Below are 18,139 nucleotides of genomic sequence, written 5' to 3'. Positions count from 1 at the left end.
CCGCACCCTCTTACTCTCCTAACCCTCAGCTCAGGTCTGCTGGCCAGGCAGCCAGCTTATTTGTTTTCCCCTTGAAATGCCATAAGGGGTTTCACCTTATTTTTTTTTTTTTCAAAAGCAGCACCATAAAAAAAAAAAAAATTTCTTGATGATTAGAACTCCAGCTGTCTTAAACTGTTTGTCAAAGGGTCAGTTACTCCACTCTCCTATGGAGGGAAACAATTCTTAGTGGGAGGCCATGGAAGCTGAGAAATACCAACATCTCATCCCTGGAAACTCCAGGCACCCCGCTCTTCATGGCCCAGCCTGGCCCTGCCCCCAACCCTCTCCTAGCCCCACCATCTGCTCTCCAGAGAACAGTTCAAATTTTTGGGCTAGGGTACTCTGGCACCAACGACTCAGTCCCCCCATGCTTCCCTCTGCCTCCCACCAAATCAGAAACCCAACACCATCACCCAAATGGACTATAGCCACATACAACCAAAAAGTAAAGTTTATAAAGCTTTATTAAACATTTCAAACAGCTGTGCAACAAACACATCAGAAATGAAAGCTCCAGAACAGCAGTCCAAATGTTTCACAAGTGTGGCTTCGCAGTCCCGCTGCCTAGATGGACAGCCTCCAGTTCTGTCTACTCTCTGACCCACCTCCCTGCCTCCCTTCCTCTCTGCCTCCTCGGACAAAGAGAGATGGACAGTTCCCTGCAGAAAAACAACCACACTACAGGCCCCCAGTGGGCAGAGGCCTGGAGAAGAGTCCCGTTGGCTGCCACTTGGTACTGAAGTGCAGAAAAAGAAAACAGCAGGTCACAGTCACAGTCTTCCTGTGTATTCTTCAGAGTGTGCAGTCAGCTTGCGCAGGAACGAGAAGGCTCCTGGTGGGAAGATGCTGGTCGCTGTTTCCCTGCGTCTCGTCTGACACTTCGGAGTCCAGTGTGCCGGTCACTCTGCAATCCGCATGCTCAATAAACACTGCAGCGGCACCTACAACAGCTAGCTACGGCTACACCTCAACATCAGAACACGTCCCATAAAGCTTCTGTAAAAGGAGTAAGATCCCCGTGCACCTGTACGCATATACACACAGACACACTCATGGCATGCCAGGAAATAGCCAAACTCCTAGCGAGGGGGTTGTGGCTGCCATGAACACACGTGTTCTCCCACTCACTCGGCCTGGGACCACTAGCGCTACACGAACACACCACATCTCAATCCCGCAGGGCATGCATGGGGCCTGGGATGAGGCCCCCCTCCTGGGGATGGTGGAGGAAGGCAGGACACAGGGCAAAGGTGAATGGGGGCTGGGTGAAAAAGCAGGAGCCCAAACTCCAGGGGAGAGGGCAACATCCCTTGGTTGCTTCTTTCTTGAAAAGGGAGTGGGTAAAATCCTGCAGACACGTGGGCATGGTTGAGACAGGGCTGTTTAGCCTGCCAAGTAGGGAAAGGAGGATGGAAAAGCGAGGCTCTCGGGCATCAGCAATCTCTTCAGACTCGAGATAAGTGCAAAAATGAGCTCTGTCATGGACAGGTGCTCCCCCAACAAGGAAAGGGGCAAAGATAACTAAGGGGAACCAGGAACGGAACTACACTCTTGGGAAGGAAGGAGACTGACAAGGCGGAGTTGGGCCAGGGTAGGTCTGGGGGTGTCACAGGAGGTGATGGGGAGACTGGCATTTTTATCTGCCCAAGGTCATGCTGGGGCAGCTGACAGGATGGGCACAGACTCGTCAGTGACCATCCTGCCAGCTGGGGCCAAGGTGGGAACGGAACACACACACAAACACAAGCCCACCCCGGACTAGAGGACTCTACGACAGAAGCACCGGTCAGTGCTGTTATTCACATTATAAGGATAACATCACAGGCCAAAAAGGCGCCGTTGGGAATGTGGCACCCGCGGGGCTGCGGGATTCGAAACTCCAATGTTTTAGGACCTAGGTCAGCGCCTCCCCTCCCGTCTTCTGCATGCCTGCTCAGCTGACAGGGCTGTTAGGTGCCCAGCACACCAGGGTCGTGCGCAGACGCCGGCAGCGGGGAGTCGGAGCAGTGGTACAGGAAACAGTTGCCCCAGCAGCTATAGCAGATGAGGAAGAGGGCTGCCAAGAAGACCAGGGCACAGATCGTGCAAGGCTTCCGCTCCAGGAGGAAGCTGAGCAGGTAGAAGCCCATGAACATGGAGTGGCTGAACCACAGGGCGGGGTTGAGGGGCTTGGGGATGAGGAGGACAGGCAGCAGCCACTGGAGGCAATACATGATCTCTGCTGAGCGGGGCCTCGCCAAGGCCGCCGGGCACTGCTGCAGGAGCCGCCCTAACGGGAGCCGGCGCACACAGCTGCCCTCCGCGCTCTTCCACCCTCACTCTCCGGGAGCTGAGCCGCTCTGCTTTCTGGCTGTCAGCCCGGGATCACCAAGGCAGCAGGGATCCTGAAGAGAAAAGTCAACACAACAGACAGACACACAAAGGACAGACAGACAAAAAACAAAACAAACAGGAACAGAATGTATACTTATTTGGGGAAATGGATCATGGTTAACAACAGCAAACGTGAGTGCCCCTTCCTCCCTGCCCACCCGTCGGGATTCAACTCCTCTCCGAGTTACCAGTTCACGGAGCCCCATGGGGTGCCCACCCTGGGCTTCTGCTGGGTACTCGCGAGAGGGTGCTTTGGCATGGTCTGCACAGGGTACTGGCTTTGCCCGGGCCTGGCCAGCAGAGATCATGTGTCACCTCCTGGGGCTGTGGCCTGTCCTGGAGGTCCCAGACCTCTCAGTACCGCCCTGTGGGTGCCACGGGACTCCACGGGATCCAAGCTGTGCCCTCATGGGGGACCACAGGGCTCTGCAGTGCCCATCTCTCTCAGGAGTGTGGAGGTGCCACCCTGTCTGCTGGAGCCAGTGGGCAATGAATGCACCTGCCACAGCTCTGCTACTCCACAACCTGGGCCAAGTCTGCCTTTTCAATCAGCCCAGTACCTTTTTGCCAAGATTAGTGAACTTCTTCAAAAGTCAACAGAGAAAAAAAAATCACTATACTACTTGTCAAAACTGAACTAGAAGATCACTACACCTCTATCTACTGCTGGCCCTCAACAGAGCCTGACCTCTTTGAGCTTTTAATCAAAATTAATTTCCTAGCCACACAGGGGCAAATGCCAGTTAGCTCCTGTGCTGAGCAACTTGTTGGAGCGATGTACTCTGCACGCGCGGTCCTGCTTCCCGTCAGAAAAACCCACGCTCAGGAATGACTCTCCGCCCTACTGCTCTGCGGGTCGCCCGCCTCCTGGAAACCGGGCTGAAACAGCACCCTTCCTCTGGCGGTAGCGGTGAAACTCCCGCTCCGAGCTCTAGCCACCAAACGCCACTGCTACGAAGAACCGCGCAGGCGGACGCAAACCTGTCAGGGTCTGGGCGGGCAGGAAAGGAGGTGGTGAAAGCGACCTGGCCAGCGGCAAAGTCTCCCGAGCAGTCAGACCACGTCCCGGTAGATCTCATCCCCACAGGACAGAAAGGGCGCCCAACCTTCCCTATCCATCCCTGGCGCACAGCAGACCCCCAGAGGGATATGCTCTCGCTCGATTTCCTCTGGTAGCTACCAAGGACCCCCCCGTTTACGAACAATCAGGGGAGGGTTAAACATTCAGGAACCCCTGGGAGGGGACAGCAGAGGACACTGGCTTCAAACTCACGGCCTATTAGCAAAAGCGGGTTGAGCGCGTTCCCAAGGTACCAAGGCTCCGGGGCAGAGAACCCGTCCCTAACTTTGCCAGAGGTGCGGCTCTCGTACCCAGAGTTGTGGCCCCTTCCATTTTATATCAAAATGCATAAGTGGGCAAGGCAGAATCTTCTGGAAGGGGGCTAAAATGGAATTCAAGAGGCGGGGGTCGATGTGGAAAGAGGAGATGGATCATTTTTTTTTTCCTCTCCTGACGAATGAGCGGCCCCTGCCACTCCTCCTCACGGATCCCCCCCCCGCGGGCGCGCATGCGCAGTTAGGTGGCGGGCGGGTACTTAAGGCACGGCCACCGCGACTGCGGCAGTGCGCCCAACAGCGGACTCAGAGGGACCAGCGGACCTCGGCAAACCCTCGCTTGCAACCGCGCACCCTCAACTCTCGGAATCATGGCGGCAGTGGCGGCAGCCTCGGCTGAATTGCTCATCATCGGCTGGTACATCTTTCGCGTACTGCTGCAGGTAAGTGTGCCGGGGGACCCGGTGGGAGAGTGCTCCTACTGCGCACACCCTAAACCCGCAAACCCGTGTCCCGATTGCCGCCTTCCCGACCCGTCCTATCCCTATTGCCGCGATCCCTGCCCGAATGCCGCCGGCGGCACTGCGCGGCCCCCGCCCGTCCCCCGAACCCTCCTCCTCGCGCAGACCCTCCCTAGCGCGCCCGCGCCTGGCCGGGAACAAAGACTCGGGGCGCGGATGATCGCCGAGGCTAATAGCCACCTACGTGGTAAGAAAAACCCGCTACATCCAGGCTCGACCCAGGAGGGAGGTGGGAGCACTTCAAGACTTCACAGCTCTCATAAAGATTTTATCTTAAAAACTGCGCATTGCAGGGAGATCTTTTAGAAAAATATGTGTGTGTACACATACATATGTTTATATAGCGCTCACAGTGGGACGTAATACAAGTTGGGAAAAGGCACTTTTCAGAAAATCACTTTGCAACCCCCCCACACACACACAGCATATGAGAGGAAAAGTAATCCACAGGGGGGAAAAGGCACATGGCAGGAAAAATAAGTCAGATAAAGCACGTGCCACAAAACAAATGCATTCGATAAAAAGCGCATTGCAGAAGAAATTAGACAAAGGAGCTAGCAGAGAAAATGAATCAGACAAAAATGCTTTGAAGAAAACAGGAAAAAAGCCCTTTGCAGGAAAAAAAAGGGGGGGGGAGGGGGAGAGAGAAAGCTTCCAAAACCAGACAAATTGCTTTATAAAGACAACATCACACAGAGGCCAGACTACTCTGTGTAACAAGAAATTGGAGGAAGGTGCTTTGCACATAGAGTCATTTGCCCTAGAGACTCCCTTTGCAGGAGGAATTCCCTGCTAAAGGGATCCTTTGCCAAAGGAATCGCATATTTCCTTCAAGGTGTTCCTGGAATGCTGCATTTACTGGGTAGGATTCGCTTTTCGAAATCCTCCAGGGACACAGCCCATTGCGAGAAGTGAGGTATACCTAAGTTGTGGGTCCAGTCAGCTTGCCGCCATGCAGCTCTCAGCACAGTTGGACAAGCTCCAGCTGCCCTGACTCGTGGACAAGCTGCGCCCGCCCGCCCCTCCGGCTCGGCTGGACGGGCGGGCGGGGCCGGGGGCGGGGCGGGGTCCGCAGCTCGGCCTATGGGCTGCGGCTGCTCTCCACTCAGGGCGGGTCCTGGGTCTCTCCCCGCAGGTGCTCAGGTACTCCCTGCAGAAGCTGGCGTACACCGTGTCGCGAACCGGGCGGCAGGTGCTGGGGCAGCGCAGGCAGAGAGCCCCCAATTGAGGCCCCAGCTCCCAGCCCTGGGCGGCCGCGTCATCAGGTGCTCCTGTCCATCTGGGCCAGCACAGGAGCCAGTGCCGCGCAGGAATGGGGGGTCCCCTGTGCTCCCTCGTCAGAGGAGCACTTGCCAAGGTCAGTGAGGGGCCAGTAGGTCCTCCGGAGAAGCAGCAAAGCCCATGATGACGTTACCAGGCCCCTTTCCCCTTTGCACCGGTCCCACTGCGGGGCGGGGGCAGGGGGAGGAAGGATGGAGGGAGCAGGCCTTTGAGATCTGCGCGTAGGCACCACATTCTGATCGGGACCAAGTCGGGACAGCGCCACACCAGCCAGGGCCACGCCAGCAGGCCCCACCCGGAGATCCACACACCACACCAGCCAGCAGCATGGACCTCCGGCCGTCAGCAGCTGAAGCCCCAGTGCAGCGGAGAAGTCACCCAACTGTGTGCCCGCCGAGCGGGGCGGGAGGGAGGAGGCTGCACCCCGCGGGTCTTCGCGTGCTGTCCCTGGCCTATGGCACATGCATTCCAGCCTTTGCCGCCTTTCACTCTCCATTCCTTTCCCCCACTGCCTCAGGTGCCCATCCCCTCAAAATGTGTCACTCAATTTGGACCTATTCAACCAGCAAATGACCCCCGCCTCACAAAAACACCTTCTCCGAGCCCCGCCCCTCACTGACCTTGCTTTTCCCCGGTCTCACGCTATTGTGCTTAATATTGTGGTAGTCGCTAATTGTATCTGTGTGCGTTAGTTGTGTCTCCCCAGCTAGATTGTAAGCTCCTGGAGGACAGGGACCGCCTCTACCAAAAATAAAAAACAGTACTTCCCCCGCCGCGCACTGTGTCCTCGGACCCTGCGGGGCGGCGGAGGCACACCAAACACTTGTCTCTTATTGCTTCTTCTGCGGCACCGCCACACTTCTAGGGTGGGGCTGATGTGGCTACTGTGGAGGGGGGTAATGCCTGGTGGAGGGGGGGCAACAAAACGGGAATAAACTGGGGCCCTCACATACCCAGCCCCACCTCAAATGTCCTGACATAAAGGACTGTGTCCCCCTCCCCAAAAGACCCCTTTCACTGTGGTCCCCAGAATAAGGGGTGCCTCTGTGGGCCTGGGACAAGGGTCAGGCAGGCCATCACTTCGGTAACGATGCGAGGGGAACAAGGTGGCAGTAACCCTGACTGGGGTGCACAGGCTAGGGGATAGCTTCAGGGCACATGGCTTGGGTCCATCGAGGGACACCTGGGCAGGGGAGGGGGGACTGGCTTGGACCATGAGTTTGGAAGGTCAGGCCCAGACCTACCTCCATCAAACCACTGTGCCCGCCCCCTGCATGGCCTGGCTGCTCTCTAAGGCTGCCTTCATCCCGCCCCATTCGCCCTTCCTACTGCTGGGCTACCTGCTTTTTCAACATGGTCTCAGGCCCCTCCCTGCCCATTATGTCAGGCTGGCCTGGCCTGCTGTGCTCCAAACTTCTCACCCATCCTGTGCTCCTCAGTGGGCCAGGGTCCTTATACGTGAGGTCAGCTGACCGCCTCACCAAACGGCCCTAGCACCTGTTCCGGCCCATCTCTGGCTCTCCATGTCTGTTCCTGTCACTGTCACCTGTTCCTGGGTCAACACCAAGGCAGGGAGTTAGAGGCTGTATATCTGTCACTTCCTCAAATCCCTTAGTCGAGTACAAGGTGCCTCACCCCTGTGAGCCTGCTCACCCCTCCCTTCCCTGAGCTCCCAAGTCTCGGAGTCCAACGTCCAGCCCCTGAGGGCACCTGCACCTTCACTCAGCACTGCAGATGATGGACGTGCTGCAGCCCTCAGCCCAGGGCGCCGCCTGCCCCTCTCCCTGCCGTCCAAGGGCTCACGAGCTGCGGGGCACGGTCTGAGCCTTCGTCTTCCACAGGCTAGGCTGCAGCTTCAGCCTCCAGTTGAGGCAGCTCTCCTCCTGCCTCAGGGGTCACCGGGCGGGCCCCAAGACAGAGTTTCTGTGCATTTCCACACTAAACTCAGAGAACCCCAAACACACTTCATCCTGTGAATGCAGAGCCTCCCAAGGGTGTGCCCACCACCCCACCCAGCTCAGAGGACAGGGAGCTGCCCCCACCCCCTCTGCAGCAGGGCTCTGCATGTGGCTGTGATGGGACAGACTCCTGGGCATGAATGTGTCATGTCAGACCCCCCACTTTCACCCCCAGAGGGGAGTGTGTGCACCTCCCTTCCTTCAGTTATAAAACGTCTTTACAAGCTACACCAGGAAAACATTTTTATTCTGACAGAAAGCATGGGGAGGAGTTGCCAGTGGCTTGTGACCTACTGCAAAGCCTTTAGCCCGCAGTGTTCAACTTCTCTTTTTTCTAATCACTACAGCCACAAGCCTTGGCCTCCGCAAAGCCAAGCATAGAAGAGATGAGCCACAAGGGGATGAGGGCGACCTGGCGGGACGCCAGCCCAAGGCGACTGCTCCTTCTTTAACCTAAGCTGCTGAAGTGAAGACTGGGAAGGGTGCAGGTAGGGGTCCTCAATCTGTGAAGGAGCTGCTCTGGGACAGAAGGAAGGGTAGCTTTTTTGGGGGGAAGTGGGGAAGGCCAGATGCACATGGCTTGAGCTTCAGCTGTGCGCTGCTGGCAGCAGGCCTGAGTCAGACTAGACACTCATTTCCAAGCTTGCATCTACTGAGGAACCAAGAGAATCTGAAGCTGCAATGGGCTTCCCCGGGGGAGACGTGTGTGGGTACACCCCCCATCTAATCAGCCTGTTCCCAGGCGACCTCTGACTTCCTGTGCACGCCCCAGAGGCCTGCTGTCACCCTCTCCTTGGGGAGGACTCCCTTGCTCCTCCCTCCTTCCCCTCCCACGGGGCTCCAACCCCAACAGGATGCGGATTCCTGAGCATTCCTGGAGCAGGAAGTCAGGAGGCAGGTGACACAAGGTCCTTGGTCTATCCCACAGTGACAGGCTTAAAATGGAATGCGTGTGTTCCCGAGATAACAACACAAACAGATGGCCTAGGCCCAGATTCCTCGATGGAACATATTACAGACATGAAGGTGCGATTGGTTTTTGGCAGTTAACTCCAAGATCGGCGTTCGATCTGGAAGCCGGCTGGGTTTCCAGGGACTCAAAGCGTTTCAGAGACTGGCTTGACACTCGGTAGCCTCCCATAGAAGACACACACACAGCAGGGCTAACCAAAGGCATCAGCATTTAAGCTGCACTTGTTTGGGAAAGGTGGGGAGGGGGCTCGGGAAGGAGGGAGGGCAGAGGGCAGGGGAGGGGTCCAGGCTTTGGTGCTGCCGTGCAGAAGGCTGACCACCGGATGGCTGGACCGTGTCAGGCAGGGCCGAGAAGCCGTTCCCAACACACCAGTGCCCTGGAAGGGATAAAAGACGATCCGAACCTATAAACAGAAAGGCTGTTTCTTTCCTAGGCCAGACCCCACCCAGTCCCACAACATTAGGGGGCAAAAGCGAGAGCGGACACCACCCCCCTTCCTCCCCGCCACCCCAGGCGGCCTGGAAGAGGAGCGGGGAAGAGGGGGGATCAAATGCTACCCTCCCTCCATCCCCACCCCCCTTTCTTCCTTCGCTGGCCACGACGGGTGCCAAGCATTCCGCTCCTACAACTGCCCACCCCGGAGCCACTCCCCGCACCGAGCCGGGACAGGGAGGAGCGCCCGCCACGAAGCCCAACGGAAGGCTAGCACTCCAGACGCCAAAGCGGGGGGCCCGCGGGGACCAGGGACCCCTTCCTTCTCCACTTAGGCCCCTTCTGATAAGTGGGCGGGGGGGGGGGAAGGCTCTCACAAGCTGGGGCCCGGTCCATGGCCAAAGGGGGGAGGGGGATGGTCGCGCGCCCAGCCCCGCCCCCACCCCGGGAGGGCGCAGCTGACCTTGGGAGATTGGAGCGAGAGCCCAAGGAGACCCTCCTCTCGGGGCCCTGGAAAGGTCAGCACCGGACCACTGGGCAGGGGCGCCTTCGTCCCCCGGGAACGCGGAAGGAAAACCCCAGGCTAGGATCTAGCGACGCCTAAGGTGACCCCGAGAGGACAACATGGCGGCGCGGCCGCCCTGAAGGCCTCTCCGCCCGCCCCGGGAGGCTGCCGCCACGGTACCTGCGAGCCCTGCCATGGCGCCGCCGCCAGCGTGTCGCTCGCTGCCGCAGCCGGCCTCCACCTCAGCTCGCCGCCGACGCCGCAGGAAGCCGGGGAGACGCCCCCTCGGTCTTCTCGGCGAGCCGGCGGAGGACCCCGCCTGGGCCCGGGCTGCCCACAGCCGATGCCCGACGCCACGGCGCTACATGGGAGGGTCACCCTCGCCCGATGTCTCCCAACATCTTCCCTTGGAGACGGGCGGAAGGCTCTCTGAGTACCTTGTAGAAATTGTGGCTGACCTGAGGGCTTCAAGCGCGAGGAGCTTTTAATCAGGCGCATCCTGGACAACTCCGAACCCGGTCCTGCCCCCTTCGTGGTCCCCTCACGCCGCGGCAGCAGATTGTGATCCCGATTGTGTGAGAGCAGGGCGGCGTCGTGTAGTCGTGGCTCGCAGGGCCCTCGTGCCTCGTGGCTCAAAGTCCGTACCCTCCGTGGCCCTGTCACCCCACATAAAGGGCCTGTGTCATAATTCCATGACTGTGGAAAGTGAGTGCTGTGAGGAAACCCAAAGATGGTTGTGAGGAACGAATGTAGGGTGAAGGGAGCATCTTCTGGGTTAGGTGGCATTTCGGGGGCGGGGAGAGGTGGGCAGCAAATGTTCTAGACATTAAAATCCGATTTGTCCTGGGATCGGATGTGAGAAAGGAGCAGAGTCCACGTGGTGGTGGGGTCACATGTCTGGCTTCCAGGGGGTGAAGTTAGCCGTCCCCAAGCACCAGGACATCCAGATGGGAGCTGAGGCCGGGACAGGGTGACCAGGCAGTGTGTGATGGGAGCTGGGGCCGGGACAGGGTGACCAAAGCATTAGGATCCTGCACCCGTGTGGAAGGCCCAGAGCAAGCTCCTGACTCCTGGCCTCTGACTTCTGGCCACTAAATTGAGACCGTCTGGGGAGTGAACCAACAGATGGAAGATCATCCTCTCTGTCTCTCTCTCCCTCTGTGTAACTCTGACTTTCAAAATAAATAACTTTCTGAGTAAAAAAGGAATGGCACCACTGGGTTTGGGAAGGAAGAGAGTTTGAACAAGAAAGAAGAATTAATTGGCTTATAAAACAAGTAGCCTGCGTTTGGTGGCAGATGAGTGGAGTGTGTTGGCTGCTTAAGACCTGGGCTCACTCCCTTACATGGTTCCTCTGCCCATAGGACTGGAGGAAAGAGGGCTCTTGAGGCGGAGCAGAGGGGCCAGTATTGTCTGGATGTATGGCCTCTGAAGTTCTCGTGTGGTGCTGGTGGCAGGGCTCTTGGTGCCACCCCTGAGGAAACCTGAGGTGTCTGTCTCAGTCACACACACCCAACTGCGACTTGGCATTTCCACTCGTAGGCGTTTACCCAAGGGCAAGGTGCCTGTGTCAATATCAGGACTGTGTGATAATGTCCATAGCAGGTAAGACACTGTACTGGATGCAGTCCGATGTCTACCAACAGGGAAGCTGGAGCAGGCTCTTCCAGTGGGTTATGGTTGGCCTCCACATCTGCAGGTCCTTCATGAACTCAACTGTGAATCAAAACTATTCTTTAAATATCGTTGTCGGTGAGGGGTCAGGATTGTGACTTAGCACATTAAACCACCGCCTGTAATGCTGACATCGCAAATGTGCATCTGTTTTGACTCCTGGCTGCTTCACTTCTGCTCTAGGCTCCTGGGAAAGCAGGAGAAGAGGATGCAAAAGTGCTTAGGCTCCGCCCACCCCGTAGATGGCCCAGATACAATTCCTGGCTCCTGGTTTCTGTCTGGCCCAGCCCTGGTCATTGTGGCCATTTAGGGAATAAACCAGCAGATGGAGGATCTCCTCTGCTTCTCTCTAATTCTACCTTAGAAAAATTAAGTCATATATATATATACAAACACGTATATGGAGTATATATACACATGCAAATCATGTACATGTATATGTATATATGCATGTACATGTATATTATGACTCGTTTATTTTACTTGAAAGAATTACAGAGAGATGCAGATACAGTGATGTTCCGTCCACTAGTTCACACCCCAAATGACTGCTACGACCAGAACTGGGCAAGTCTGAAGCTGGGAGACAGGAGTTTCTTCCAAGTCTTCCTCATGGGTGCAGGTGCCCAAGGCCTTGTGCCATCCTCCGCTGCTTTCCCAGGCCATTTTCAGGGAGCTGGACCAGAAGTGGAGCTACTAAGATGTGAACCAGTGCCCATTTGGGGTGCCAACATCACTGGTAGAGAAATAGCCTGCTACACCATTGTGCCAACCCCACTAAATCTTTTTTTTTAATTTATCTATGAAACACATTTTTAAAAATTTCCCCTAAACAGCACAGGATAATAACTATCTCACAACATTTACAATGCAAACTTTTAAAAAATGTTTATTTTTATTTGAGAGACTGGAATCTTTCATCTGCTGGTTCATTCCCCAGATGGCTGCTACAGTCAGAGCTCGGCCAGGCTGGAGCCTGGGAGCTGGGGCCTGGAATGTGCCAGACATGGTGGCTGGAGCAGACCATCGATAACAAGAGTAAGAGGAGGAGGTAGAGGAGCGGAGGGAATGAAAAGGGAATGGGGAGGGGAGGAGAGCCATTATCTGCAGTCTGGAGAAACATTGGATATTGCGAGGCCATCCACCTCACTTCCTGTGTCTGCGAACCCCCACCTGCCCGTGAGCTCCGTGAGGGAGGGGAGCAGGTAGTGATTGTGGAATGAGTGCATGAGTGGCCAGGCCAGGCTCTGACTTCTCTCATTCGTCCTCTGCCTTAGCCCGTCCCCAGGTCCTCCAATCTGGGACGACATGGTACAGACTCCAGAAACAGTGACGTCAGGGACAGAACAATGTTTTGTGAAATGAAGACACCACCGTCTCTATGTTTTAGCCCTCTGTGTAATGAGTCCCCTGTTGGAACATCCCCGTGACTTCCTTACAGAGGCTTAGAGTCAGGAAAATGAACCCGTGATGGAATAAGCATTAAAACAACCAAGAAGCTACGTGATTCCAAATGGCAGCCAGGAAGGTTATGACGAAGGTGACCCAAACGTCAAAGAAGCTCCGAGGCAGCGCAGGCTGAACCAGAATGCCAGAGTTTATATGCCCAATCCTACGTTGACTGCATGTCCTGGGAAAGACTTAGCCTGTGGTCACAGGTGGGAAGGTTGACCAGGCAAGGGCGGGATTGCCAGGCGGTCCTGGCTCAGTCGCTTCCTGCTGCTCTCACTGAGTACTGGAATCTGGCTAGCTGACAGGGAATCAGAGCCCAGGCATCTGCTGGATGCCGGGAGAGGGCGCGACAGGCACTCCAACGCATGGGCTCCTCCTCTTCCTGGAAAACCACCAGCGCCACCCTGAGGGCCCCAATGCATGAACACGGGATGTTTCCGATACAGGAACTTACTGCAGACAGAATCAGACGACTGCAGCCCCCGCCTCCTCGAGCCACGGCCCTGGGAAGGCCAACATCTGCCATCACTACCCTAAGGGGTCCTGGCCGGCTTCTGGCCTCACGTTGCCAACTATAGAGCTGTTCTCTTGGTCAGCTATTATCTTAGTCAAGTCTGTGCCGACACCTAGTGGTCAGTTGGGGAACTGCCTCGCCTTAATTTCATCAGCTTGTTACTATTAAGCTTCTATTAAGGTATTGGACATTGGCTGCTACAGAACTGTCCTAATTTGTAATGCAATCTCACTTAGCTTTTATTACTTTTATTTGACAGAAAAGGAAACAAAAGTTCAGAAAGGTGGAGTTGCTTAAGGTGGCATGGCTGGGGATGATGGTGAGATTTGTATCTGGGTTACATAGAGAATGTCGATTTTAATCCCTTCAGGGAAGACCCTTGGGAAAACACGATAATCTCCTTGTTTGTACAGTGAAAAAGTAGAATCCATAGGGAGGGTTAGGCACCAGGCTTAGATTGGCTGTAGAGCACCTGTCTAGCGTCCTCTGGAGAACTTAAAATGCAAGGACTCATCCTTCCTGTGGCACCCACTCCTCCTCCCATGGAGCCCAGTCCTCCTCCAGAAGCGGGCCGGTGGTGAAGCCTCGGCTCTGCAGTTCCGGCCGTTGTCTGCCCGTTATTGTTATAGTGGCAAGACAACTTGGTATTGGCAGAAACTCGGAATGTGGACGCATAAAAGAGATGGATCCCATTTCTTTGGTGAGTATCAAAGTTTCCATTGCACGGATGGATTAACAATGTCAATGTCTTTCATGACTCTAAAATTTTTATTGTTTGTTTTTATTTTATTGGAAAAGAAGAGAGAGAGAGAGAGAGAGAGAGAGAGAGAAATCTTTCATACATTGGTTCACTTCCCAAAGTCCAACAATTGCGGCTACTCCACCAGTGTGAGCTGAAACTGGGGGGTGGTGCTGGGCCACCCACTGGCAAATGCCAAGGTGAGGTGGGTCATGCCAGAATGGGCTGTAGCGCTCAACCAGTGCACTTGAGACCCGGGAGGTAGGGAACAAACACAGTAGGAGGACTGCATGGGGCTCCCCTGCTGGACCACTACTCCCATTGGTGAGCGTGAGAGCTGGGATTGGGGGCAGACCATACTGGGCAGGGTTATAGTACCTGTTGGCCTGATGTGAAATGGATCAGGGGAAAGCCAGGCTGGGTTGACTGTACCTACTGGTGTATGCATAAGCCAGAGTGGGTGTGGGCTGGTTGGGTTGGTTGGGTTGCTGCAGCATCAGCTGGCAGATGCCGGCATGGGGGGCAGAATCTGTCAAGTTTAACTGCAGAACCACCTGGAGTGGTTCTGGGAATGGGAGTAGGCCCAGTAGGGAAAGAGTGGGCACCTCCCTCTTGGGTTGCCACTCTGACTGGTGAGCATGAGAACCAGGACTGGGGCAGGCATGGCTAGACAGAGAGTGGCACCCACCGGCAGGCATGTGGGCTGGATTGTGGGGCTGGTTGGGTTGACATAGGCTTCAATACCCATTGACATGTATGAGAGTTGAATGGGATGTGGGACAGACTGGACCAGTCTGCTGTACATATTGGCAAGCATGGGAACCAGGGCAGGGGTTGGCCTGATGAGGGTTATTGTGGGTTGCCCCAACTAGATTGCAGCTCCCACTGGTTTACATGGTCAAGTGTGTGGTGGGTGGGATCTGGTTGGGCTGCAACACCTGTTGGTTTGCATAGAGGACAAGGCTAGAGACAGAACTGACCCAGCAATTGCAACCATCAGTTTGTGTGTGAGCTGATTGGAGTGACCGACTGTGCTGGACCCTGTATTGACAGGCACACACAAGAATCAGGTCTGGGATCGCCTCAGATAAGGTTTCATTGGTGATCCCCCAACTGAACCACTGTACTCAGAACTTCAACCATGGAGAGAATTGCAGGGTCCATGGCCTAAACATGAGTGCTTGTGTCAGAGCTGGGCCTCCTCAGTGGCTTAGATGAAACAGTGGACAGCATATCCAGATGCACATGGAGGATGCTATGGTACACTAGAACCAGCAGAGGACACCTGATATCAGAACCGAGGACAGAACAAATTGATCAACTACCCAGCCAAGTGTTGGCAGTGAACATCTAGGTAAACAGAGACTCTAAGGTGAACTACGTCAGCCAGTGGAGTCTGGGGAGATTTCATAGTGATTGGAGTGGCAAGATTGGCAGCAATTCAGTTCTGTTGAAATATCAAAACCACTTGAACAGTGCCCTTGGAGCATGCTCCACATCAGGGACCCTGGGATGGTTGGGAGGCTGGCTGGGGCTTCTCCCTTTATCCCCACCCTTCCCCTAGATACAGCAAGGGGAAAAGAGAATGTGAAAACAATGGTCTTACCCCGTTTCCTCTAGCCTTGGACCCTTTATGCCCTAATCAACTATGTAAAGATATTTAAAAAAAAAAGGAAAGAAAATCGGGGCTAGACTAGGCTGAAGCCAAGAGCCAGGAACTTGATCCAGGTCTTCCGTGAGGATAGCTGAGCCATCATCTGGGTGCATACCAGTAGGAAGATGGCCCACACGCCAAGTAGCTAGAACTGCCACCAAGCTCTCTGCAGTGTGAGGGGGCAGGGACCCCCAGGTGACATCTTACCCACATCTGCCCTGGAGTTACATCATTTTTAGAAATCAATTTGTCAAGGTATATTTTACATACAATGAAACGAACCCACTTAATGGAAGATTTTATAGTTTAAGATCCTTATTGAGGTGTAATTGAAAGAGAATAACTTTTGCATATGTAAAGTATACCACTTTTGCTCTATGGAGACATCATTAGTGAATCTATCATTATAACCAAGATTGCAAACCTTTCCATCAACATTCAGAAGCTTCCTCAATCCTTTGCAACCCGTTAGCATCTTTGACCTTGTTTCCAGGCAAGCCTGGGTAGGTTTTATAGAATTATATAGAAACAGAATTATGATGCTGAGACAACCATATATATTCTTCTCTTTTCAGTTTGTATTGATTGAACTAGCCTCCTCTTCCTGGTATAAAATCCACTTGATCATGACGAATGACCGGTCCTCTTTCTATTTTGCTAGCTTTGGTAATGTTACAGATTTTGTGTCTACATTCATCTACATTACTTTCTTCATATGTCTTTGTCTGGTTTCATATTTGGATACTATGGATCTCAGAATGAATTGCCATGTGGTCCTCTTGAGTTTTTTTTTTTCCTAAAAGATATTAAGGAATCAACATTATTTCTTTATGAAATGTTTGAGGGGCAGCTGTGCTGTAGTGGGTTAAGCCACTGCTTGGAGATGCTCACAGCCCATTTTGGAGTTCCTGGTTCAAGCCCCAGCCACTCCACATTACTAGTCCGACTCCCTGCTGATGTGCCTTAGAGGCAGTAGTGATGATCCAAGTATTTGAGTCCTAGCCACCCACGTGGAGATCCCAACAGAGTTCCTGGCTCCAAACTACTCCCTGGTTCAGCCTTGGCTGCTGTAGCTATTTTGGGAGTGAGCCAGCAGGTGGAAAATTCACTCTCTCTCTCTCTCACTTTTCCTTTGAAAGTGTAATCTACTTGAAGTTGACTTTTCTTGGCTGGCAGGTTTTAAGCTATGATCCAGCATCTTTAATGGTAATAGGTCACTCAGTTATCTATTCCTGTGTAAGCTTTGAGAAATGATGTTTTCCAAATTATTTATCAAATTTATTGAATGCATGAGCTTAAATGGCTGATAATATTCTGCTTCATCCTTTCTGTTTTGAATTTATAATCTCTTCTTTCATTTGTAATATTTATATTGAAGCCTTCTTTCTTTCTTTCTTAAAAAAAAATCAATTTGAGGGACAAATTTTGGGCACAATGGTCACATGAGTGCTTGGGATGCCTGCACTTCGTATTGGGGGCTACAGGGAGGGGGGTCTATTCCTGGCTGTCCTGCTCCAGTGCAGCTTCCTGAAATATGAAACTGGGGAGGCAGTAGATGGTGTCCCAAACACTTGTCTCTGCCACCCACAGGGTGATTGGATTGAGTCCTAGAATCGTGGCTTTGGCTTGGCCAAACCCTGCTTGTTGTGTGTTTTTGAGAAATTTCTATCCATCTGTATCTCTGCTTCTTTCTCTCACTCTCCACATTTCAAATAAAGATGTTTTTAAGGGAGTTCTAAAATCAGTTTGATGGTTTTTTTCAAACAGCTAACTTTTACCATCAGTTTAAAAAATTATTTATTTTTATTGCAGTCAGATATACAGAGAGGATGATCTTCCATCCGATGATTCATTACCCAAGTGACCACAACGGCCTGAGCTGCGCCAGTCTGAAGCCAGGAGCCCACAACCTCCTCTGGGTCTCCCATGTGGGTGCAGGGTCCCAAGACCTTGGGCCATCCTCGACTGCTTTCCCAGGCCACAAGCAGGGAACTAGATGGAAAGTGGGGCCTCCGGGATTAGAACCAGCGCCCATATTGGATCCCAGCACATTCAAGGTGAGGACTTTTAGCCGCTAGGCTACCACGGCCCGATCTTTTTTTTTTTTTTTTTGATGGTCCTGTAATATTAGCATCATTGATTCTGTGTCAGTGAGATAGGATTGTTTTTGCTTGCTGTTATGCGGACCTGCTTTGTTAGTGGCTCCTAGAAAGACACGTGTTCTCCTGAGAGTAGGCACCTTTCTTTTGCTTTGGGAAGTAAAACTCCCATATGCATGTTTCTAAGGTGATGCATCGCTTCAGCTTTTGCTTGTCTTGGAAACTATTTTGGAAACTATTTCTCAGATATCAATGAAGGATATCTTTGCCCAATGGTAATTTGGACCTGGATGCCTATTTTCTTCCCAAAATTTGGAAGTTTTTCCACCAATTACTTTGTTGAACAGGTTTTTAAAATGCTTTTGTCTCACCCAAAACACTTGTAATTTGAGTACCATAGTTTGTTCATTTGGTCCTTCCTCTTCCTACCTCTTCCCTCCCCTCCTCCCCTCTCTTCTCTTACTTTCTTCTCCTTTTCTCTCCCTTCCATCCCTCCTTCTCTCCCCTCCTCCTCCCCTCCTCTTTCCCCCTTCCTTTCTTATCCCTTCCCTTCCTTCCCCACTCTCTTTCCCTTCTTTTCCCTTCCC

The 18,139-nt window shown here is 53.5% G+C and overlaps 2 protein-coding genes across 6 annotated transcripts; one reads left to right on the top strand and one right to left on the bottom strand.

Annotated features, from left to right (window-relative positions):
* Window positions 1-488: 488 nt before the first annotated feature.
* On the bottom strand, window positions 489-9,763 carry LOC121157349 (BLCAP apoptosis inducing factor). Of its 2 annotated transcripts, none has more exons than XM_040981492.1 (2): window positions 9,601-9,752; window positions 489-2,426 (listed from the first exon to the last, which is right to left on the bottom strand). In XM_040981492.1, exon 2 carries the CDS (start codon window positions 2,253-2,255, stop codon window positions 1,992-1,994), a length of 264 nt encoding a protein of 87 aa, XP_040837426.1. In that variant the 5' UTR covers window positions 2,256-2,426; window positions 9,601-9,752; the 3' UTR covers window positions 489-1,991. The 2 variants fall into 2 exon arrangements, 1 of the variants encoding a protein (XP_040837426.1); XR_005884008.1 differs by lacking the exon at window positions 489-2,426 and adding an exon at window positions 7,741-8,859 and having other exon boundaries at window positions 9,601-9,763.
* Window positions 4,039-5,651, top strand: NNAT (neuronatin). 4 transcript variants are annotated; one of them, XM_040981489.1, is made up of 3 exons: window positions 4,039-4,193; window positions 5,107-5,187; window positions 5,407-5,588. In XM_040981489.1, exons 1-3 carry the CDS (start codon window positions 4,122-4,124, stop codon window positions 5,497-5,499), a joined length of 246 nt encoding a protein of 81 aa, XP_040837423.1. In that variant the 5' UTR covers window positions 4,039-4,121; the 3' UTR covers window positions 5,500-5,588. The 4 variants fall into 4 exon arrangements, with proteins under 4 accessions (XP_040837423.1, XP_040837422.1, XP_040837424.1 ...); XM_040981488.1 differs by having other exon boundaries at window positions 4,046-4,193; window positions 5,107-5,182; window positions 5,407-5,651; XM_040981490.1 differs by having other exon boundaries at window positions 4,046-4,193; window positions 5,107-5,133.
* Window positions 9,764-18,139: the final 8,376 nt, after the last annotated feature.

Source organism: Ochotona curzoniae, unplaced genomic scaffold (genome assembly GCF_017591425.1).
Source record: "Ochotona curzoniae isolate NIBS_2020 unplaced genomic scaffold, NIBS_Ocur_1.0 contig_3520, whole genome shotgun sequence".
Lineage (NCBI taxonomy): Eukaryota > Metazoa > Chordata > Mammalia > Lagomorpha > Ochotonidae > Ochotona > Ochotona curzoniae.
The sequence above is the reverse complement of the archived record's forward strand: the minus strand, read 5'-3'. Positions and strand labels throughout refer to the sequence as shown.